The 24,808-nt window shown below is 40.6% G+C and overlaps 2 protein-coding genes across 3 annotated transcripts in view; one reads left to right on the top strand and one right to left on the bottom strand.

Moving 5' to 3' along the window:
- The window catches only part of LOC110976589 (glutamate receptor ionotropic, kainate 2-like), a 54,206-nt gene extending 41,837 nt beyond the window's left edge, over positions 1–12,369 (top strand). The window contains exons 6-17 of one of the 2 annotated variants that reach the window (XM_022229988.2): positions 1,494–1,547; positions 1,994–2,188; positions 3,047–3,208; positions 3,597–3,713; positions 4,116–4,226; positions 4,412–4,603; positions 6,204–6,528; positions 7,528–8,005; positions 8,318–8,585; positions 8,948–9,025; positions 9,146–9,218; positions 10,145–12,369. In XM_022229988.2, the coding sequence (XP_022085680.1) occupies positions 1,494–1,547; positions 1,994–2,188; positions 3,047–3,208; positions 3,597–3,713; positions 4,116–4,226; positions 4,412–4,603; positions 6,204–6,528; positions 7,528–8,005; positions 8,318–8,585; positions 8,948–9,025; positions 9,146–9,218; positions 10,145–10,164 (2,073 nt within the window). In that variant the 3' untranslated portion in view covers positions 10,165–12,369. Of the gene's footprint in view, positions 1–1,493; positions 1,548–1,993; positions 2,189–3,046; positions 3,209–3,596; positions 3,714–4,115; positions 4,227–4,411; positions 4,604–6,203; positions 6,529–7,527; positions 8,006–8,317; positions 8,586–8,947; positions 9,026–9,145; positions 9,219–10,123 lie in introns of both variants that reach the window. The other variant, XM_022229986.2, reaches the window with a different exon arrangement.
- Positions 11,184–24,599, bottom strand: LOC110976590 (tumor susceptibility gene 101 protein-like). Its single transcript, XM_022229992.2, has 12 exons — positions 24,358–24,599; positions 23,198–23,286; positions 22,215–22,299; positions 21,988–22,053; positions 21,512–21,675; positions 21,034–21,187; positions 19,689–19,913; positions 17,788–17,900; positions 17,272–17,364; positions 16,703–16,836; positions 15,802–15,904; positions 11,184–15,043 (listed from the first exon to the last, which is right to left on the bottom strand). Exons 2-12 carry the CDS (start codon positions 23,261–23,263, stop codon positions 14,951–14,953), a joined length of 1,296 nt encoding a protein of 431 aa, XP_022085684.2. The 5' UTR covers positions 23,264–23,286; positions 24,358–24,599; the 3' UTR covers positions 11,184–14,950.
- Between the last annotated feature and the right edge of the window lie 209 nt (positions 24,600–24,808).

Genomic DNA, 24,808 nt, shown 5'->3' with positions numbered 1-24,808 from the left:
TATTGAATAAGGAATAGCTGAAAAATGGAAGAAAAAAAACTCTGATCAATTGCACTATTTCCTTTGGTCTTAAAAATGCACCTTCCGGCATCCAATGCATTGCGCAGTGATGAACGTTGAACCGAGGTAAACTTTGACGGCTTTATGTAGCGATATTGTCTGCGTCCTGTTAGGGTACATCGTCATTTTGATTTGCTGATTGGACGCATAAGAGCATAGGGAAAACAGATAACACAATATCTACACGGTTGATTATCAATAGTCAATGTATGAACACGAAATCTTCCAACAAGAACGCCTCCGGCCTGTGTACGTACGAAGGCCATGAATAAACGCCGGACATTTTCGCCTGAACGTGCAATGTATAGTCATTTCGTCATGCGGAATAATTGGAGAAGAAGAATTAATAATCATAATAATAATTAAAAGAGCACTGGCCGTGTGGCGTACAGGTGAACAATTACCCTCGGCATTCGTGAAAGCAGGAGTTCGTCGATGAATTTTATTTTTTTTCCATTTCCGGGTGTATTTCACAGTGGCGTAAATTTGTGCCGGAAATTTATGGGGGGGAGGGGCTAACACCATGTGATGGTGGGGATGATGTTGATGATACAGATATACGTGTGCAATATGGATTACAGAATCTTACATCAGAATGGCACATTTTATGGCTTTTTTGTTGTTTTCCCTTTCTGAGTTATATTGAATAAATTTTGGTTGTTTGGAAGTCCAAAAAATTCTTCAGTATACACTTTAAATTTGTTCTCACCACGGAAAAGGGATTTTGCACACCTCCGGTCAAAAAAGTAGGGGGATACATACCCCCATCCCCCAAAATTTACGCCCAGGCTTGCTTAAATAAAATCGATAAAACCTCCACCCTTAAGTAATTTTAGCATGATGAATTACAATATAGTATTAGCAGTTTTGCCAGGTTTTTGATGATAAATCTTGGTTTTATCATGCATGTCACGTGAGAGCTAAAGCTTAACGTCGACCGATTTCAGCTTGATCACTCTCTTGAAAATGCATTCGTACTTATTTAGGCTCTATATCGAGAAACAAAAATATCAAGGAAGGTAAATGGGAATGAGAGAAACTAAATTTTGTTCTTAATAATTTGGCATTATGTATTGAGCTCAGTTGATATTGCAGGGATCAGTGAATGGTGATTATGGAATACCATGGACGTGTACACTTTAGCCGGGTTCGTTTTCCCCGATTCCACTCATTTTTCGTGGATTTCCTCCTTCACTTTTCACAGAGGGACACAATTATCGTTAACAACAGCTGTTGCCGGTTTGTCCTCCATTTTCCCAGTCTTACCCTCAACACACCTCTCACACATTTCTCCCGTCTCAATAGCCTTTCCCCCGTATCAGGTGTTGCTTTGAGGTCACCAAGGTAACTGCTTTCAATCATAGAAACAAACTGTCGCCATAATAACAGTTTTCCACGCGGTGTTTTTGATACTTTGCTCGGTGTTTCTACAGGACTGGGACATGATGGGAGATGGCGAGCCGGGGAGCTTCACGACGGCTGGCGGGGTAAGGCTTACATGTTCTGTGGTGATTGATGTGTCCGATAACAATTGGGACCAACTGATGGCATGATGCCCTCTCTGGGAGGTTGCCTGGCAACGAGGCTACGTTCATTTTTGTCTGGTCCCCTGACATATAGGCAATGACATGTAGCGCTAATTTCTGGGTATTGTCGATGCACGAAACTCAAAATTTCCTCAGTAAGCTCCACTACTGAATATTACAGAAAGACATTTCAAAGCTTACTGGGCACGCAGAAATTGTCATTCCAATAACCTCTCTTAAAAGTCACACTGCGGCTGAATTCTAAGTGCCATTTGAAGACTGTTTACCAGATCAAATGGGGGCTATCAAACTGATACAAAGAAAACACAGCATGATATAGGCCTAAAGATGTTAAAAGTATATATTTTATACGACGTGACATTACATGAAATTACATGAAATTACAGGACATCTCGGAGGAAGAGGGCATGAGATTCCTCAATGGCTCCGAGGGCATCATCACCTTGATGAAGCAACAGGTCAAAGTTCAGACCCACCCTCTGCAGTTCTACAGCGCCTGGCAGATGCTCTACCCGGACATCGACAGGGAGGAGGACGCTAACTCCACTTACTTGTCGCCGGGGTATCTCAACACAATCCAGGTAAGCATCCAGATTTGCGCACCAAAACTTGGGTTGAATTAAGCCTTGCCGGTTTTAACAGACCTTGCCTGAGAATGTAAGAGGAAGCATGTAAATTTAGATGAAGTGTCGTCTTTCCTCTTAAAATTATGAAGTGCAATACTCAAAGGCAACGTCCAGCCATATTCGTAACATAAAGCAAACTGTTAACATGAATTTTTCACAGGGTTCCAATTCTGACCATTCGGGGTTTGATAATCGAAAGGAAAAACCATCGAAACATATGTCTCTGTATATACTCTGTTATAGCAAAACATGTAACGCAGTGTTTCGAATAGAGAAACGGCAAGTCTATTCCAAAGAATGAACGTCTCCCAATGCGTATGATTTTACTAGGAGTGCCAGATTTATAGTAAGAAGTTAACAATCACACATGAGCTTTCCTAGAAAAGATTTCCGGAAAAACAAGACTGAATTGGGATTTACATGAAATCCCGGAAGGTTTGTCACAGCATACGGTTAGATCGTGACAAGTTTTAATTCCAACCTCTGCATTCGTATAGTCATATACTACTTGAGACAAACGTTTATTCAACTTCTTCATACAACTTCATTCAACTTCTTCTGATCTTACAATTGTCACTTTTTTGTTAAGGAAGCCTTCCACTTCAGGCAAGGGGATTTGATATGGGCCTGAATCAATGTTAGAATTCAACATATTACTTGGACTTTTGCTGACGAAATTTCCCTTTCCTAAAGAGTATGTTGTGTCTGTAAGACTGCTCTATAGGCACCTCGATGTGTTCCGACTAAGTCTGTGAATTACCTTTAAAGATACAAGACTAACATTTTCCCAGTTTTTATCCCCTGACATCACAGTTCAAAGCAGCCTATATGTACGACGCCGTACGAGTATTGGCAGTTGCCTTGAACGAACAGGTTGAGCGAGACAAGTACATTGAACCCGAGATACAGCATTGCTATGACAACAAACCCAAATCATGGAAAGGGGGCATTCGCCTCCGGAAGATGCTGCACAGGGTAATCAATCCTGCTTACTGATTATTGATTATCAGCTATTGGTTATTGACCAATATAATATTATATTCCTTTGTGAAAATTCACATGGCAAAGACATGAAAACGTGAACGAGTGCGATCATTTTATTGTTTTTTTTAAAGATATCCCCGTCATTCATTGATAAAGAATTTCATCGAAGAGAACTTATGTGAAATAGAGCAAAATAAGATCGATTTTTAGAAACGTTTTGCGAATCACAAAATATTAGTCAACACCTTTGATACTGTGGTTCTTAAATTTACTAGTGGTAAACAGTTAAAACATATTCGTCATTTTTAATGACCGTGGAGTATTATAATTAAAGCAAGAACTGCGTGGCTGACAAGGATTTTTTTTGTTTTGGGGATAGACGGAAACAACTGGGCTGATGGGACGGATGCGGTTTAATCACAGTAGTCTGAACGATGAGATAGCGGTGGATGTCATTACCTTAGAAAGTGGCCGTAACCAGACCAAGGCATGGAAGGTAAAAACATGCGTCTTGTTTATTCGTACCCCTTTATCTAGTCCTCTTTCAAACCTTGACGGCTTCGATAAAAATGTAATTTCGTTTGATGCCTCTTCACGTTTTTCAGGTGGTCAAAACTTGGTCGAAAATTTCTAAGGAAACCTTACCGATTTATTTCAGAAGATTTGGTAGGCAAAACAGGTCTCCAAAAAGTTGGGCCTGCGCAAATTGTTTGAAATGGTTCCTTGTTGAAAAGTTTCCAGTTGAAGAAATTATTGCAATTTAAATCAATTTCACTTCACCTTTTAAAGATTACAACATTTGATACAACTTAATTCAGATTAGATAAATGATTTGCCTAGGTTATACTTACGTAGTAATGTGTCAGCAAATATGTAATAATATACTTTTTGTTTACAGATTGGCGGCTGGGATCCGGAAAATCGTCTAAATTTGGTCAAAACACCCTTTTCAAGAGGTTTTGCTGCTTTTATCAGTAACAACACCACATTTCGCATTGTAACCGTTGTGGTAAGCACATAGCAAATGACCCCACGATTGAAAAGGTTCTTTTCCAAATGTTTTGTCTTTAACCGAAGAATTTGGGTGATAAAATATAAAAAAGAACAAATCTTCTATTTGCATTTTTTTTACATATCGTCCGATCAAACAATGTCAGTAATATTAACTGTCATTAATGTGGAAAATTTCTGCAGGAGGCGCCGTTCGTTAATCGGGACGAGACAGTGAATGGGTACAAGTACTCGGGGTTTTGCATCGACATGTTAGAACTAATCGCCAAGGAGTTGAACCTGAAGTATGAGTTGTACCTTGTACCGGATGGAAACTACGGAGGAAAGAACGACGACGGAACGTGGAATGGCCTGATTGGGGAAGTTTATTATGGTGTAAGCGAACCAACATGGATTGAAAGCACAGTCTGTAGAATTAAACTGGTTCCTGTCCTGTACGTAGTCTCCAGACATTAATGATTTATCGACGATATCATTGAAAAAGAAATTACCACACTATGATCACCAGACTGACCAGAGGTTTGGCAAGGATAGGTACTTGTGTTTTACTCGCCTCCCCGTCGGTTGAAACGTAATTTATGTTAAAGTATTGCTACTGTTGGCCTGACGAAAACTTAAATAATCAGCACCCAAACTGACAGGGCTAATCGCACTCGTTAAACCGCAGCTGGCTACCGGTCCCTATACATGTATAATAGGGACGAGGACCAGTCCATCCGTAGAATATACTAGCGTGATCACATAAGAGTCTATAGTCGTCCTAGGGCAGATTCAGAACCATTTTATTCGAAGGGGATCGTTGGGGAGGGCAAAAATTTTGGAAAGTTTTTATATAACCTTTTATTGTCTTTGTGAGGGTTGAGGCTACATTTTGGTCTATTACAAGCTGTGAAAAGAAGGAAAATAGACCAATGTGCTCCTATGGGGGATGGCTCCGTTGCCCCCAATTAGCAATTTTATGCCGGTCCATTCCCGGCACAGTGAGAGGAAACGGGAACGCGAATTGGTGACGTCAATTAAAAAATCGATTTTGCGTACGTTCCCACTTTTAATTGTTTACCTCGTGATCTTGTCACTTGGCCCATGTAGGGCCAGTTCCTACTAAGCTGGATCGAGACTTTGTGACGTCAATTACTGCACCTGCTGCAACGCTAAAATTTGCTTCAATGTGAAGTCATTTTCTCATCTCATTTATACTCACCTGGATTATAAACATTCGGTCACAATAATGAAGAGGAAAACCAGAAACATATTGTGGCAGTAACTCCAATGTAGTCGGTCACACCGAGACAATACAGATCCCTATGCACTCGTTAAACACCCATGTGCATTTTCAAGTAAAGGCAAACGCTTTCGCAAATGCGACTACACGAAACATTACCGGCGAACCTGACCCACACAGAAAATCTCTTCGCACATTCGTGGTGCAAATGTTTTTTTTCGTAACACCACAGGTTTGTGTTCAGAGTTTGCTTTAGACCTTTCCCTAATGTTTACCTGCTCTAAAAGGCTTATTAAACTTATGGAGGGATGCGTCGCTTTGCATCTTGCCACATATTCTATGCGTTGGTTTACATTCAGTTGGTACATGTGCATAGATCACAGTGCTTGAGCATCAGAGCTTCCTATTACCTTTTATACATCGCCAATTTGGGTAAAAGAAATCAAATTTATGCATAAGCAGTGTTTTGCAAGAGGGCAAATTGAGAAAGTTCACTGTTTTTCATAATATAAAAAAAATATAAAAATGTGTCCCGTGAGGTTGGATTGCATGAAAGGCTATTTGGTATCTGATTTTTCGGAAACCATTTCAGTTGGTCCCGGATATTACGTAGTAAGGATATCACACTGTATGTTCGTATTTATTAACTTACATAAACATGTTGCATCCACCTCCGGGTATGGGAATCCCGGATCCACCTCAGGTTTTTATCTTTCAAAAAGTCCATTTTTCTTCATTTCCGTGGTGCGCAAGAGGGCGGACCTAGCGGTGGCCGGCATGGTCATCAACTCCGACCGCGAGGAAGTGGTGGACTTCACCAAGCCCTTCATGAACTACGGCGTTGGGATCCTCATGCAAAAGCCCAAGAAGAAGGCCAACATCTTCGCCTTCCTGGAGCCGCTCCACATCAAGGTCTGGGGCTGCGTGCTGGCCTCCCTCTTCGTGGTCGGGGTGCTGATCTACATCGTGGACCGGCTCAGCCCTTACAGCAGTTTCCGGCGGGAGAACAGTCCCAACCCGGAAGCCTTCGACTTGAAGAACAGCATGTGGTTTGCCTTCGCTTCCTGCATGCAACAGGGTATAATAATCAGCCGTGACACTCTCCCCACTGAATTCGTTTGATCTCGGAAAATGTTCATGATTGATGTACCGATCTTGAATGTCTCGACTTTGGCTTGGGCTCTAAGCCATCCACCGTTGCCATCCCATCAATGGCAAATAATGGTCTCTCCTGGTTTTGATGTTAGCCGCATCTCTGTTTCTGTTCCAAATGGCATGTGTTACTATTATTACAAATTACTATTGATGAATAGAAAGGGCGAATTGCTGTATAAATATATTCAGTCTTAAAAAGTCAATGTTTCCTTAGGGTTTCGGTATCAACCCAGCACGTCCACTTCAGTTGCTATGTAGGTCTGCTAACATGAAGGGAAGCCCCAATTTCAAATTACTAGGCCTAATGTTTTAAAAAGCGAACAATACGTAGACCAATTCCAGTCATGTGGGACGGGAATTTTGATGCGAAGTGTTTGTACAATTCGAAATTACTTTACAGCATAGTGCAGGTGTCTGATGTAGTCGCAATTATATGCGTCTACAGCAGTGGGCGTCGCTGGGGGGGGGCGGTGCAAGGAGCGCTTCAAGCCCCACCCCTCCAAAAAATAAGGGGGGGGGGAAATCACAAGAAAAGAAAAAAATGACAACAGTTAATTGAAATCATCAGTTTGCTTTTAAATTACCCCTTTCCACTGTTAGTGATTTTGCAGTTTGCTGTTATTGGGTGTTTCCCAGAAAACCCCATGGCAACACCCATGACTTCAGTTTCGTGACATCTTTCAAATGTACAGTATTCATGACATAACCAGCGCACTTGCGTGAGTACTAAATCATTATAAAAATGTCGGTTTCGTTGTACAAGGATATTTAGGGCTGGTCATCTGTTGTTTCTAACCACTCAGTGGCTTGAGTTTTTAATAGATTGATATTGTTAATATTTACGTTCTTAGCAGTTTATTGGTATTTTTAAATTAGCAGTTTAAAGTTAATAAACGCAACAAAATAACTCGATTTCACGCAGGCGGCGACACCTCCCCGCTGTCCATTTCTGGTCGTGTCCTGAGCGCGTTCTGGTGGTTCTTCGCCCTCATCATCACCGCTACGTACACCGCCAACCTGGCCGCCTTCCTGACCGTCACCCGCATGGAGAACCCCATCAACTCTCTAGAGGATTTGGCCACGCAGAAAACCGTGGTCTACGGCACCATCCTTAACAGCAGCCTGCATGACTTCTTCGAGAAGCGAAAGAATCAGGGTATCTACGAAAAGATGTGGAACTTCATGTCCACCTCCAAGATCGACCCCTGGGTGCCCAACGCCGAGGCGGGGTACAAGCGCGTCCAGACAGAGGACTACGCCTTCTTTTGGGACGCGCCGATCCTAGACTACATCAAGCAGGAGGAGTGTGACGTCATGACTGTGGGCAAGCCCTTCAACCTGAAGGGATACGGAATTGCTACGCCGCGGGGGGTTCCATGGAGAGACGAGATATCAATGGTGTAAGCTACAAGACACAACTTTGATGATTTCACAATTGTAGAAGTTACACTTTCCTGGTCGGCATGTCGATTTGATTTCCAGTTCATACCTAAGGCGATGGGTTTCCTGCAACTTATACAAACCTAAACATTTCGTCCTTTGCCTTCTCTCTGTTGGTTTCTTTGGATCTAATGACTACAGTGCCTGTGGCATTTTCGTAAATCCTTGGTTTCATGACCGTAAAAACAAAAAAACAAATGAAAACAACTCTCGAACCTTTATTCCTAATTGTCTAAATTCTTGAGTGTAATTGTCATCCATTCTCTTGGCAGAATCTTAAAAATGCAAGAGAGGGGCGAACTAGAAGAACTCCGTAAGAAGTGGTTCGACCGGGAATCCAGCTGCCTGGATGAGACGGACAGCATGAATACGAAACATCGCGCCGCCCGGGCCGACATCAACCTGGACCAGATTGCCGGCGCCTTCTACGTCCTGATCATTGGGGCCGTGTTGTCCTTTGTGGTGGTCATTGTGGAGCACGTTTGGCACAAGCCGTCTTTCTACAAGAAGCGGGAAAAGGAGACGGGAAGGACCACATTGGTGAGTATCGAAAACAGTTTTCAGGCCTGTTGTCTATTTTGGGGTGCATCTTTCTACGGTTCGCTGAAGAACCAAGACTGCTTTTGCAACGTAAAATGGGAAATAATGCATTAGGTTGGAATTGGCGTTATGAAGCAGTATCAAGTGTTGATAAGGACATTGGGCAGATGTCAGTAGAGCAGATATCAGTTAGTTGCTGTTGTCCCAGAGCGAGATATGTTATCACAATATTATTTATTAAGCTTTTTTTGCTAGAGTTTTTTACTGTTTCATCCAAAAGGCAGTTTATGTTCGATTTCATGAAGTCAGGAACAAAATTTTATTTTCTTCTTTTTTCTTTTCTTTTTATTTATCATCATCAGGACTGGTCAGACAAACTCCCTCCACGGGAAACGAGAAACAATGGTCTTTCTAACATTGAAAATTGTTCTTCCAATAAGGTAGGCTTGAAGTAGAATTTATTTTTTTAATAAAAGCAGCAGTTATTCTTTCGGTGTACTCCCCCCCCACTGATTAAGGTTACCACATTCATAGAAATATTCAAACTTGTCCATTTGCAGCATTTAGTTGTTCAAGAGAATGACTCTTTCGCGTTAACACCTTTGAGACCAAACCCATGGAGCACAACGACAAGTAAGTAGGCCTACACTTATCAATTAATAAAGTTTTTTCCACTGCAAGTTGTTTTTACCTACACTCTTTATTTCTAGCCTTCCTTACTCCATCTCTCCCTGCTTCTATTTGTCTTCAACACTTTTGACTTTCTTAGTGTGTGATTCGATTCTCACCATTCGGCCCTTGGGATACACAGATGTTTACTTTTGGCACTGTAATGACTGGATTTTCAGTTATGACCTGCAGTGGGTTCCTCAGTATGATAGCCTTTGTTTCTCATCCAGTTAGGAGGAGAAAACCAAGACATGCAGCCCATTGTTTTTATTTATTATTTTTTTGTTTTGCCCTGTTCCTGAAAGATGACATTGTTAAAATGCTGACTTGACAAGCCTGGATTAACTACAGTAGTTAAAAATGACACCTACAGCTTAGGTTCTCTAAGTGCTCTGTAGCTTTGAAAATTAAAATTTTGTTTTTGACTCAAATGATGAGGTTGTCAGTTATAAAGTCAATTAAGTTACTGACACAAAAATATCGTTTTGAAAGCTAGAATGCTGCTATTCATATTAAAAAAAATGTTTACCCCCATCTATATGGTCTTTCCTAAGTCTCCCACTTTCCTTGAATTAGTTGGCACAACAGAATTGAACTCGTCTCCATGAACCAAATACAAGTCAGTTAAAAAATATCCTTGCTGACAGCTAAGGCCTGCTTCCACTGTTGTTCGAGTTTCACTTTCCTTTTCTGTTCTTTCTCAGCAATCTAATACAGCTTTCTCTGTTGCTGGAGGCAAAATTAATGCAGAATACATTTGTAAAAGAATGAAAAAATTCCAAAACGACAGACTTTTTCTGATATCTTTAGTGATAACAAACTGGGATATTTTGTTAACCGACTTTGTCTGTGCCTTCGTTTCCTAATAGTTCTTTCTGTCCCCCCTGAAGCGACAGAAAACTCTTGCTAGTGCCCGGGCGGAAAAAAATCAGGAGAAACATGGAAATGGCAAGGAATCATACCAGAAATGGTGTGGTACTGCATGGAACAGCATGGAAAAACTTGGAATGGGCTGAATCAGCAAGCTGATGAATGAAGACAGGACAAGAGGTGGAAATCCAAACTTTGAGGTGTTTCTAGTAGTTTGTAAAATCCTGGCCTTTTCGAGGGAGACTTGGCAGCAAATGGAAGCTTTCAAAGGAAAAGCATGCCTGGCAAGAGTGCAAAAAGTTCTAAGTCAAGTTTTAAATCAAGTGGAAGTTGAATATGAACAGCTATCGGAATTATTGCAATGAGTCCTGGACTTTTTGCCGACACCACAGGATCTAAAGAACAGAGACAATGTTTACTAGATTAATTTTTGAGATAAACGAAGTACTCTACTTAAAACACCAGCAGCGATGATGTGTGGGTAAATTTATTGTAGAGAATGGTTTGTATGAGGAATAATTTCAAAAATTGCTTTTAGTGTTTTCCATAACGGAATACATTATCACATCCGTAGATGAAATCTGTAAGTTATCAATTGTTATATCCACTGATGAAATCTGTCTGTTATCAATTTCTGAAAAGTCCGGTCCTGCTAGTGTCATTTGAAAGTTGGAATGCTTGGACCAAGTTAGATGGTACCCATTGATGGGTAGAGCTGTGGATCTGTATCCTTCATTAAAAGTATGTCAAGACAGCGTGCAAACTATGACCCGGACATCAGGTCACGAAGCCACAGCTTGATATTGAAGGTGAGACTGAATTTTGAAGAAGTTTGCAAAAAAAAGTCTTTTGGGTCAAATGGTAGTAGAAATACAAGGTTTTTAATGACTCAGTATGTTTACCAGAGAAAACGATTGAAATAGATTAGTGCTGCATTATTCCTGGCTGAATTTTGCTTATCAAATATGCCTATCAACATTTTTTGCTAAGAAACAAAAAGGGGGCCAATTGTCAGGACAGTCAGTGGAGAAAAGTTAACACAAACGATATTGGGAATGATTTTAGATTTTATAAAAGTGTGAAGTTTATTTTCTTTTTTGATATGTTTTATCCCAGTAGTAAAGCTTGACGAACATTTTTAAATAAGTAAGCCGTGCTCAACAAATGAAACAATCTCTGTGAAAAAATTAATAAGGTTACAAGTTATCTAAACTCTTAACACTCCAAAGGCTGGTATAATCTAAAACCTTTGATGGGTTTTGGTGGATCCAGTAAGGACAGACCTGGTTGTATGACTTTACATGGGTCTTGATATCCACAATTGGTATTATGTGGGTGACACAGGTGGCTAATGCACGAAGCACTTGCCTATCACCACGGTGGCCTCGGTTAGATTCCCAGCACGGCCATATGTGAGTAGATTTGCTCAATGGTTTCCCCTGTGCAAGGAGGATTTTTCTTAGGGTTCTCCAATATTCCTCTCTCCCCGAAAATCAACATTTGTGATCTGTGGTTGTGCTCCGGTCAGATATGGGTCATTTGGCAGCTGCCTAAGGTACCTCGACATGCCTTCGGCTCAACCAACTCACTGTAACTGCGTCCTTCATTAATATGCGACTGCACGGATTAGCCCCAGTAAGTGAATACAACATTAAATGGTGTACTTTTCCATTATTGTAAAAACTGAATTTGGGCAATATCCTCGAAAAAAAGCTTAGAGGGTTACGGTTTACCATTGAATTGCTGTATTAAAGTATTCAAGGGCTTAGAAATTACGTAACGTTAGGGAAGGTATTTACGTAATATTAATTTCACAAGAGCCAGTTTTGATACAGATGTAAAAAGAAGTTAAGAGTAAATGCATAGAAACGTGCTGGGCATGCTATGAACAATATTTATATCGATAATGTATTTACCAATATGGATTTATGTTGATGTAAATAGAGATCAATTGAAACGCGAAGGATTATTTTTCTTGGTTTGACGTCTTCTCATGTTTAGTGGAGGTGCTGTTTCGTAAGTTTAAAAAAATGCATTATACTTATCAAATTACTTAAGAATCAGATCTAATTTCAGAATCTTATCAGACAAAGTGTGGATTGGTTGGATGACGAAAAATAATTTTAAAAATAATTGGATTTAACTGTCAGCAAACGGTAATAGCTGGGAATTCAGAGGAGTTACCTCCCAAATATTTTGATGTTGACCTTGAAAAGGACACAAAACTAACCTTAATACAACAAAAGAGCAAAAACATACCTTACCCCTGTAGATTTGTAAACAGTCTGTAATGTCTACCTGTGCTGTCTATGATGATGTAATTAAATGATAAGATTATTTATCACTAATTACACTGCTGTGTGAATTACTGTTTCTTATGAACTGCGTGGAAATGGTGGAATTCTAGATCTGTGTTTTGTTGAACGATGACAAAACAACCACCCCAATACAGAATGACATAGTATGAGAATTTTTAAAATTTAAAAAATGTAGTATATGAAAACAATTTCAATATATGCACACAAATTTCATACAATTAATATATTTTTTTCATACCAAAGCCCAACCACTGCTGTCAGCGTATTACTGTACATTTCTGAAGAAAATTGAATCACTTCCCAAATAAAAAAACACATTCAAATACTTGTAGGGCAAACAACCAGTCACCCTAGCAGTCCCAAATCCTCCGATTTCAATATGATTTTACATACACCCTAGGGGTTAAACCCAAGAAAGAAAGTAGTATAAATCCGATTGTGAAATTAGAAATTTAGAAATTAGACATTTTAAATGCTCTAAAAGTGTTTGTGCAACAAAGGGATTATCCCTGACTGTAAATCTATGGAAGGGGATTATGGCTTGAGAGATTGGAAAAAAAAAGCTTTCATGTAAATATAGGATAATACAATGTACAAGCATAAACACATCATGTCAGGTTCTAGTGTGTGCTTTATGTTCAAAAAATTTTAGGAAAAGGCGGTCCAGTCAAAGGACATCTACAACAAAAGAATTCGCCACCCAAATTGGCTGATCAGGCAAATGTTACTCAATGGATTCTACAGTCTGGAACGCACACAAGGGTGAATGTTTTCAAAGGAAATCATACGGCAGAGGTTTTGCCTATCTGAATTCCTCATAATGCATTATTGACCTGAGAGCTCAAGTATTTCACCTGGGAGGGATAACTCCAATGCTTGCGAGGTAGGGTTCGCACCCATGACCAAACGGTCTTCAGTTCATGCCTCTCCACTGGTGAACACATCAGTGATAAACTAAAGTTATCTCTTGCCCTCCTGGAGAAATTTTCGGGCCCATCGGCTACATATGCCAATACCCTCTTTATTATCAGCAAGATAACGAATGGAGTGAATTGAAATCAAAGACTTGGCTTGGCATTCCTTGCAGCGTGTTGTTGACTTCCCATGTAGTGGCGTTTTTCAGCAGCAACGCACGTGGCAGTCACGACATGAGAATATGGAAGAGATGTGATGTAAGAGTGTAATCATTCAACTGCAGAACACGGAGGTTGGGGGGACACCATTACAGACTGTCCTCTGTATTTCTGTAAATAATTTTTCTCTGATTTGTCTGAGAGGCGTGGCATCACGTTTGTCTGGCTCCAAACCCACTACATCCAGGATTACATGTAGTAATAAACAACAAAAGCAAATTGATTTAAAGGAACCTTTGTCTCTTTGGAAATCAAAGCGTACTCTTTCTTGCAGCTGTCTATAAATTCTAAAATACCAAAAACAAGTTAATATATACTTTGTTGCACATGGTAAAAGAATCGTAAAAAATATACAATATTTACACACAAAAATAGCATTTATAAGCCTTACTTTCACTTACATCTTGGCGCACTAATCCTAACTTTCCAAAGTTCCCTGACAGCAAATAATCTAGGTTCTTACCCTTCTTACGAAATCAAAAAAAAAATTGGAATTTAGAGCTGGAACAAAGAACTTCAAATTACCAATGGTAGAGAGACACATCCCGTTAAAATGACACTCTTTGTCAAAAAAAAATACAACAGTACTTTGGCTTACGGTTATGCTGCCCTTCAGCCTTATTTGCAAGATGGCCTTTTTTGATCATGTTCCCAAAATCCACCCCATTTCCTTTGCACTCTTCCACAGGAAGGTGGTAGACCATTATTACAATGACGGCAGGCTTGCCTCACTTTCAAAAATAGTTTTCAAATTGGAAAATGGAGATAACTTTTATCCAAAAGTGAGGACTAAAGTAATACAAGGTTAGTCTAAACACTGTGACTGTCTCACACGGACGACTCGAAGGCCATTTTTTCGATTAGTCTGTCTAAGTTTGCCTTTTGAGCTCTTAAAAGCTTTATCACTCAGTTTGGCAATCTGATGAATATGGACATAATGCAGGTGAAAAATGTTCAGGGTTCCTCTTTAGGCAATCTTGTTTTCCAGGCTTTAAACTCAAAAGTGGCTATGCTGACTTTAATTCACTTTCTTAGGTTGTGTTACATTTGTCTTTAAAAGCATCAGATCCATTCGTATTTACATTTATGTATTCGGTGTTTTCAACATATCTGCAAGGTTAACCTCACTTTCAATTCAAGATGGATGACTCAGGAATGAAGTGACTTGTACAGGCAAGGGTCCTACAATAAAGGATGTACACATGAGAATCTACAAATTGGACAGACGGTATTGACTCCAGCATTTCTCTGTGGCATTGACTACCGCCATTGCCACATCACAACAACTAGCCAAAGCCCTAGCCACAAATGTCTCATTTGTATAAGTCTTCCACAGTCACCCATTAACAATGCTGTGGTAAGTCTTTCCGCCATCTCACATGACTAAGTCCCTTAGTCCGGCTGTCTGTCGCACCTTCTGGATGTGTGCTCGTAGGAGAAACTGCTTACGGGACAGCTCTCGGACATGCTGCAAAAATTGGAATTTAAAAAATATCTGAAAAACACAGAGTGAAACATTCGCAGGACCTGACTTGGAATTCAAATTCACGTGTCCATCCTGAATGTAAAGCAGGCACATTGATGCTGTGCAGCTGTTTTAACCATACTAGCCATCCAATGCTGTACGCCATAACTCATTAGGGATGTTTTCCAAATCTCAGCTTTCACTGTTATTAGTCCTCTGTTATCGTCCTCTGTTATCGTCCTCTGTTATTGTCCTCTGTTATCGTCTTCTGTTATCGTCTTCAGTTATCGTCCTCTGTTATTGTCCTGTTATCGTCTTCTCTTATCGTCCTCTGTTATCATCCTCTGTTATTGTCCTCTGTTATCGTCCTCTGTTATCGTCCTCTGTTATCGTCCTTTGTTATCGTCCTCTGTTATCGTCCTCTGTTATCGTCCTCTGTTATCGTCCTTTGTTATCGTCCTCTGTTATCGTCCTCTGTTATTGTCCTCTGTTATCGTCCTCTGTTATTAGTCACCTGTTATTGTCCTCTGATGACAGACCCCAGGCTAAATGAAGGTCCATTTTTCTGTCACCAAATTACGAAACTGTTCAATGTTAGGCCAAATTTTGAAGAGCTTTAATTTGGTTCCAACGGTAAATGATTGAAAGAAACTCTGAAGATTGAGATGAAGTTAAACACAGACACAAAGCCAAGATTTTGAAAAAGACAGATACTGTAAGAGGAACCCTGTCAAGGTCAAAGGTCACATCCTCAGTCTCACCTTCAAGAAAGCTTCCAACTCTATTGTGTTCTTTCTTAGGGCCTCCATGAGGTAATAATAGGTGTCTTCAATGGTCATCTCCTCAGCAAAGAGGTTGAGCAACCTGAGGTAGGATAAAATATTGACCCCTCAAGAGTAATTGTTTTGTACACATTCAAATGAAAATTAAGGCCGGTTTGAATAACTTGAGTAAGGCTGTAAATTAAACACAAGGGAAACAGCAACAGTGGCTAAGCTATAGGCTTCCATGGTAACATGTACCATTTCAGCCATAGCCAAGTAAATTGGACACAGCCTTAGCTGTGCATAATCTGTGCCATGTACACAGTTACAAAACAGCCAGTTTCCTTTGTGAAAGAAACCACACACTTTACTATGCACCATAGTAATTAAGACATGGGAACCTGCTCGATGCAAGAATACTGACATACACAATCCAGCTGACAGTGACAGACAGGGTGAAGCAGATACACACAAACAGAATGGGAGAAGAGGGTAGCATACCAGCCAACACTGAAAAGTTGGGAATTGGAACACCTATTTCACAAGCCCATAGCAAAATAAGTAGGAATGCGAGAAAAAACTATTTACCACTACATATCCATACATACAAGTGTCACAACTTCCATTGTGCCTTAGAAAATAGCGCCCTCTTTTCTCTGCAAATAGCGCCCTCTTTTCTCTGCAAATAGTGCCCTCTTTTCTCTGCAAATAACGCCCTCTTTTCTCTGCAAACAGTGCCCTCTTTTCTCTGCAAATAGCGCCCTCTTTTCTCTGCAAATAGTGCCCTCTTTTGCCAGATATGGAAATCAGAATGTCCCAATTGTTCCGCAGTCCATTCTCGTTAAATCAGAACGGTTGGCAGGTATGGGTTAGCAGGTTGGGTAGCATAACTGCTTACTGCTTGTAGAGTGGAGTAGTGGGTACTATAGCCTCGTCTATGTTCATCTCCTCCTGTCCCTCGATCTTACTCAGAGCTGCTTGGATCTCCTCGTCCTTTTGTTGTAAAAGTTGTATGTTCTTCTCGAGATCAACCTGTTGGGAAAAAGGAGCCATTTCTACGAAAAACCATCGGCTGGCCGATTCAAATTGAAACTTTTAAAAAATCTTTTTCGACACCTATGCTATGAACCTTGAACCCTGCACATTTCAGTGACTGATCTCAATTTACAGTCATTTTGTACTGTTACAAGTGTAATGGGCAAGTTTCCAGAATTCTTTGGTTCTTCTGTTTTCTGGGTCCTATTTTAGCACGGCTCTGCTCATAAAACTGGCATCAGCAATCTTGCTTTAACCAGAGTTCACTGTATTAAAGGTATGACAGAGAGTAACCTCAGGCCAAAATGCAATTTCCTACACGTGAATGATCCCTTTCATCCTTACATCCTGTGAAGTACGTGGACTGTTTGATTTGTAATTGCATTAGTCAAGTTTGTTCCAGATTAATGCGAGGAGCGTTCGGGCACTCACCTGCTCTTTTTCAAGTTTGTTGATCATGTCTTCCAGCTGCTGATGTCCTGACTTCAGCTTGTCCTTTGTGATTGTCAGTGAGTCCATTTCAGCCTGCACAATGAAACCGGACAGAGTGTGTCCAATGCTATCCGACATGCCACTCGAGCGGTTCGCATTACAGGCAAGGGCAAGTTCGATCAACAATTTTTCAACTAATGGTCAAGTTTGCCTGCTACCCTGGGTGTATTTTGTGCACAACTCACAAGGACATATCGACAGTTTTACCTTTTGGGGTCACAAACAAGGTTTTTTAAGAGTAGCCAACAAAGTATCAATGTGAAACTCGAAACAGCATCTTATTAAATATAGGAAGATTGAGTGACATATGAAAATAATATCAAATTATATGAGAAGGCAGAAAAGTTGTAAAGAACGAGGTCACCTGGGGCTATTGTTAGATGTTACTGGTGTATATTGAATTATCGTTTTCAGTTCTGCCCTTTGTAAGATCAGGATGCTGTCAAGTTTCTCTACCTGAAGTCCTTCATATATGTCCTTCAGTCTACGTTTCATTTTGTCTTCCACTGCAGATCTGATTGATGCTTTTATCTCATCGTCAGACAGCTCGGCACTTTTTGCACCTGATCCTGCAAAAAAAAAGCAGAAGAGAGATGCAATTAGAGACAGGAAAAAGAGAGAAATAGATCATTTGTAACCGAACCTGGCAAGATGAGTCTGGAATTCCCAGAGCCCCTAAAAGGCCTTGACAAGAATCAAACAAAGTGTAAATAAATAGGAAATGAGTCATTTCATGAGGTTGGGGCACAATTTGTGACGGTGTCCATTGTTACGTGGGTTCCGTAAAAATGAACAGCCATTTCCCTGCCTGTGTATTCCAAATTATACATCTTGCAAGGCTGACCTGTTCTTCAGGTCATGACAGGTGGTAAACGTTACCCATGTAACAAGGACACTGTCACAAATTGTGCCCCAACCTCATGGAATTACCCAAATCCCAACATATCTCACCCACATAAAGTCCATTTTCATAAGGATAGTGTAAGGGTGTGCAGGAACCCGGCCCTGCAAATCAACCAAAATCATACTACGCCGGTAAGTGATAGCGCCACCAAGCGATGACAGGCCATTCCCCAATGTGCTGTCTCCTTTGCCGCTGGCCTGCACACCATTTGGTCCTTCCAGGTAAAATTTCTCCTTTCTTATCAAGTGGTTATGCATAAATCATAAATAATCCATTATATTAGGGACTGTAGCATCGTAAAATGGGGCTGGGAAATGGGGTAAATCAGTAAAACTTATTGTAAATTGGAACTCTCTTTCCGTCCTCCGTTAGTAATATTTCTTGATGGCGGCCATCTTGCGTTCACATTGTGAATTCAATCTCTGAAGCAATTGATTTTGGAGAGAAATCCCTTGTTACAGTGGGTAAATGATCCACAGTCTTTATTTTCACTGTAAACATTTGATTTATCACACTGTATAATGACAATTTGAATTAATTCTTTGTCATCACGGTTTGGTTGGACATTCTGAAATTTTTGTGATGAAATTGTGTTTCCAAAAGAGATTTGCGTTAAGTTGGGGGATGTGCCCTCACACCTCGACAACACATTCTCACTGATGAAATGCTTTTACAACTGCTTTTTAAACTCAGGTACAGGTAATAGGATCTCCTTCGGAAATACTTTTTCACTCTTTTACTGAACTTGTTTTTTTTCTCTCCTTTTGTGATGATGTTTGTGATTGTATAATTGATTCCCAAGCGTGCTGTCTCCCTTGCCGCTGGCCCGCACACCACTTGGTCCTTCCAGCTTATGAAGAAATGGAGTGACTTGAACCCCGGTGTTGGTGTTCTTGTTATTTTGGCACCTTCACCCTTAGTGGCGCCCCGCTACAATAGCAAATAGAGTCACATCAAACCAAAGACCTTTACTGGCCATTTCTGATGCAAAGATTCATTTTGAAACAGTTCAACTGAATAGCTTCTGGAGGACTGGTGACTGGTCAGTGACAAACCTGCAATGGCTCTAGATTATATTTACACTCACTTAATGGCCGCTTGAGCTGGATCATTTTACTATGTACAACTCTTGAAATATGTCAAAAAGAAGAGTCTAAATTTGAGCCCCGAATGGGCCTCGAACTGGACCAAGAGAGGGTGCTATTTTCTTAGCAATGGAGGCTCCTTTGATCAGAACTGACCTTCACTGGTTCACAAACGACTATGACATCCATGCATTAAGTTGCATTGCTACCAACACAATAAACACTCCCGACCAGTGCGGCATCTTTTCAACCAATGAGAGGGCACCTCTGCTCAAGGCAGAACAGAGGAAAAAATAATACTCTGTTCAACCTACACATCATAATAAACTGTCCCAAAATAAACAGAGATGCATTTGGCATTCACTCACCAACCGGTAAGTCGGAGGCAGTAGGGTGAGGCTGGCTTGATGCTGGCCCAGCTGGAGGTTGGCTTGGTGGGTAGAGGTACGATGGGGGCTGAGAGCTCGGGTAGTTGGTATTGGGATAGCTGTTGGGATACTGGCTAGGGGTTGGGAAGGAAGTGGAGGAGGGGTAGCCTGGGTTGTAACTCGGCTGGGTGCTAGGAGGCATAGGCATGGGCATGTTGTATCCGCCTAGACAAGAGAGTGGAGGAAAAAAAAGACTCTTTGATTAGAATGTGCGTGCTTGTTTGGAAAAATCAGAGGTGAGATTGACCAATGATAAAAATAGCTGCAAACAGCTGAAAAAAGGCATAAGGAAGCTGAACTGTGAAAATCTCCTATACTTTTGTACACAGCCAGTGAGGAACAAAAGCTGAAATCCAGAACAAAAGAAGCTGAAATCAGCTAAAAAGCTGAGAAATCTCACCCCTGAAACATATTTTAGAGTCAGTGTTAACCACTAGATTATTCCAAAGTGAGCTTGTCAAAGATAGGGTATTATTTTAAGCTGAATGTCCTGACTTTTTAAAATGACAGGATACCACAACCGCTGTCCTTTACAGCATTTGTTGGACTCGAAAAATGCTGACCATTATTGGCAGTGTTGTATTTGAGTCCATCAAAAGGCCTTTCACGAGCCCCTTCACAAGTCCAGTCACAAGTCCCTTCACAAGGCTAGTCAAAGAATGTTTTTGTCACAACACCTTTGCATAGCTTGTGAATTGGCTTAGGAAAGACTGAATGATTTGTGATGGACTGAAAGGGACTTGTGATGGATAACACCGCTTAGTGGTCATTTGTTCAAGATCTGTGTGTCATTTTGTACTGCACTGTTGCTTTTTTGAAACGATGTCTCAAAACTACATTTGCTACAATGCTTGGCTGTGGCCCATGGCTGCTTGAAGGCTCCACACACACACTCAACGCCAAAAAGGCTATTTTGAGTCTCTGTGTGAGAACAAACTCAGTGGGAATTACTCAAGGATTGGGACAAGTATAGACGTCACCTAAAAACATGCTTATCATTTCTCTCCAGAGTCCCAGACTCTGTCACACATCTGTGTATTTCAATATTGAATTCTAGAAAACTTGTCCCGTGTCAAATTGTTGAACATTCTGGACAGTACGGCATATGAGAGATGAAATCACATCCAGATATTAACTTATTTGTCTGAACAAATGAATGAAGCTTTGTACATGACGGCTAACCTGACCTTTTTGAGTGACACGTTGCAAACTGATGCAATTTTTTGAGTCTTGTTTCCCCTATCCAAATCTATCTCAGCTATTTGTGCAATCCAGATGGTATTACCTGAGGGGTATGGTGTTTGGCCAGCCGGCTGCCCTCCGGGCAGATAGCTGGGTCTGGGTGGAGGGTTAGGTTGGGAGGGCCGGCTAAACACAGGGGGACTCTCTCCAAACACGGCCGACATGACTTGAATCAGCTCATGCAGGTCCGACGAAGGCTGAACGAAGAACAAAGAAATTGAAATCAACAATTTATTAAGTGCTTCATCACTAAATTGGCCAAAATATGCATGCCTGTGTTGTTTTTAACCAATTTTTCAAAATGTGTGGCCTATTTATCATAGACGAGGGCAGCAGGAATGATTTTTCATCGTGCACCATCACAGCATAGGTTTGCATAAAAATAGGCACTTTTCAACTCCATGTTCGATATATTGCACATATCATCTTTGCAATCAATGTTTGTATGACCAAACTGCCCAACAACGTGGTAAAGGTCGTCAGTTTCTTGTCGAATTCTTTCATTGACTTGAAGAACTTACATATTTCCAGTCGTGGAGGTAAGGCAAGTAAACCTTGCCGTTGGCATCCACATACTTGGACGGCTTGATGAGCATGTCCTTGGTGGGCTTGACGAAGCAGAGGGGTGGATTGTAGGGATGCGTCTCCATCACCCAGATACAGATGGGAATGTTGTAGCTTGTGCCTGCCATGCAATGGAATCAGCCAAAATAATCTTTTCTCATCTGCCTGCCTGGTACGTGTGCTCATGTCATTTTTCTAAGTAAACATGCATGTGGGGATTGACATATAAAAAATCAATTACCCATACAGAAGATGAGAAAATTTTATGAAATGCTATGGGAAAAAGCAATCAGGGAGTTAATTTCATGAAGCAGACTTGACCAAATATTTTCCAATGTCACTCATATAACTTTAATCAATAGCACAGACAGAAAAGGTCTAACATGGATGCAGATTCAGCAACTCTTTTGCCTGTTTTGGGTTGTTAACCTACCTTTGTAGTAGACGGGGATGGTGCCATCAATACACAGCAGTGTTTTCTTTGATCCATCGTTGAAGACTAAATGTAAAAAAGTCCAAAGTTAGCTGCTAACAAATCTGTCACACTGCCCATGAACAATTCTTTGTCAATTCACCGACTGAGGGCAACTTTTCAAAGTGAAACCTGATATAAGTTTAAATAGCAATCAACAGTGCATTTGAGCTTTGGTAAATACTCACCATATGTATCCATTTTCGGTCGGACATCCTTGAATGTTGAGAAGACTTGTAAGACATCTCGTTCTGTTTCCGCCGGCCTCTGGTACTGTAGCAATTGAAGTGGAATGATTAATAGAGCTTTCAGATTCCTCACAGTATTGGGGCTGGAGACAATCCTAAAACCTTCACTCCCTATTAATTTTTGCTGGGCACCTTACTGAAACTTCCAAAAATCTTCCGCTGTTCAGGCAATCAAGGCTTTGTGCAACTCTTCTTTCAAGGGCTTTCAACTTCCATGGAAGGAAACGGTGGCTGGTTTCTACCTTCTTCAATTCTACAAATCTCTCAAATCAAACTAACGACATATATACATGTAACTCTGTGTTGTGGGTTAAAGGGTTACAAAAAATGTTCACCCCATTAATTGTGACCGCAAAATGAATAAAAAGATCGTGCGTTTCCCCGCCCACTAAAAACCCCCTTTTGGCCATCCACGCTCCCAGGCTGATTGGATGATGTCATCACCAGAACATGCATAGCGCACAGAACATGCAGTATCGCATGCAATAGACCACGTTGTCGTTGATGTAGCCTGGCCCAAAGGCAAACACCGTCTCAGTTAAAGGTAGAAATTATAAGACACAGTCCATCCGTGTATTTTTTGAACTGAAACAGTGTTTGCCCTGTTGGCTAAGCTACATCAAACACAACGTGGTCTATTGCGTGCGATACTACATGTACTGTGCGCTATGCATGTTCTGGCGATGACTTCATCCAATCAGCCTGGGAGCGCGGATGGCCAAAAGGGGATTTTTATTGGGCAGGGAAACACAGGATCTTTACACTCATTCTGCGGTCACAATTAAAGGAGTAAACATTAAATTTATGATATTTCTAAATGGTCATGCATTTATTGCTATTTGAAAAAATTCACGCGAACTAAATGTTTTCTATTTCTGAAACCTTTTAATAGTGAAATTCACATATTTTGACACTAAACTTACAGCTGGACTTGCCGTGGGTAGATACTGCTTGATGTATGATACATGCGCTGCTGCCGGAGTGGCCATGGTTCTTCAGGGTAATCTGACGACTATTTAAAAAAAAAGGGTTTGATAAAATACATCCATCTACTGATAATTTCATGTAGTAGGACTGGAACTGTAGAACGGCAAATTAACACACCATTTTTTACAAAATGAATTTGATGGTGAAAATGAATTTGATGGTAAAATAAAAAGATAAACAGATAAGTTTGAGCCCATCTATTTATTTATAATGAAGCAATGCTTTGGCTGACAAACGTCCTTGAGAAATTAATTTGCCATCAGCAGTAAGTCTCAGATGTAGGAAAGCACAAAAATGAATTTCACGGAATCCATGAATATGACAGTACATGTACAATGATGTTATTAAACTGAATCTAATGCTCAGCGCAAATTTACAATACTTCATCCTGCCTTGATCTGCTTTTGAATGAAATCCACTCATAGGATAGTTAGCTTTGGAGGGAGTAGGCCTACAATACGCCTTATTGCTAATAGTACTAGCATGGAGGAAGGAAGGAATGGTGCTATATAATAGGCCGTTTTGCAATACTCGACTTAGGCTTCAACTGTTTTTTACTTCCTGACTTTAAAGGTTAAGGTTGTCAGCACAATAATAAGTCCAATAGTGCCACAAAACATCAAGTAAGATGCAGAAGAGCCAAACATTACAGTACTTCAATTTAAGCTAAATGCTTAGGCCCACAATCGGGGATTGGTTTCCTACACGAAGCCTCAGACGGAGAAGAAGTTGAGTATTGGATAACTGCCCTAAATAAATATACCGCATAGGCCTAGCTGATTTGTGCACAACTGTGGAAAGGCATTGTGAGAAGGGAAAAGGGGAAATGTTTGCCCCTTTTTCCGTCCCATGATGCCTTTATACTATTGTGCAAAATCACTCTTGCAGTATTAGCGATAAAGTTTATAAATTTGTACAACTGCAAGAGTCAAGCATAGAGGAGTAAAACACAGTCAAGATTGCGCTGAACATAATTAATACTAGCCTAGGCCTAAAAACCCTGATAAATTAGTCGGGTGCCCAGCTGTTATCATGTACAATTCCTATACGATTACTACGAGTTTTATACTAGAAATGCTGCGATTGAATTACAGACCTTGAAAATTTATGCAAATTCCTACTCGCTCTCCCAGAATATTCACGGAATCAAATTATTCGTCTTGAAATCTACAAACACTAAACTGTACTATTTCTGAACGTGTGGCAATAAAGGTTGATCTTTCACAACTCCATCGGGAATCCCGCATACGACACACGGTGATGCGCAACGGTCATGACGGTCCGTGACATTGAGTCACCTATAGCAAAGATTGTATAGCGCGGCGCTACACAATCTTTGCCGAAAATATCAGTGATCACTTGTTTTGTCCCGAACGTACGCACGTATACGTCTTTAACATGAACAAAGGTGCAACCTTTTCGTGGACGCGACGTAGCAAATGAAGTCGTTCTTGGTAAGCATGACTGGAGTACGAGGTTGTAATATCAGATGCCATGTTTTTGGAAACATACTTACGGTCGGGCAGTCACAACTCAATAAAGTTGTC

The sequence above is a fragment of the Acanthaster planci genome, linkage group LG09 (assembly GCF_054643075.1).
Source record: "Acanthaster planci isolate LZ-2023a linkage group LG09, COTS_SCS, whole genome shotgun sequence".
NCBI classification, from domain to species: domain Eukaryota; kingdom Metazoa; phylum Echinodermata; class Asteroidea; order Valvatida; family Acanthasteridae; genus Acanthaster; species Acanthaster planci.
This window is presented reverse-complemented; position numbering and strand designations above follow the sequence as displayed.

Coding starts and splice junctions, on each gene's coding strand:
- LOC110976590 (XM_022229992.2), bottom strand. CDS start 23,263: ATGGCCACTCCGGCAGCAGCGCATGTATCATACATCAAGCAGTATCTA. Junction 19,914..21,033: donor CCAAACACCATACCCCTCAG/GTAATACCATCT, acceptor TCTCTTGTCTAG/GCGGATACAACATGCCCATG. Junction 16,837..17,271: donor ACAAACTTGAAAAAGAGCAG/GTGAGTGCCCGA, acceptor TTTTCCCAACAG/GTTGATCTCGAGAAGAACAT.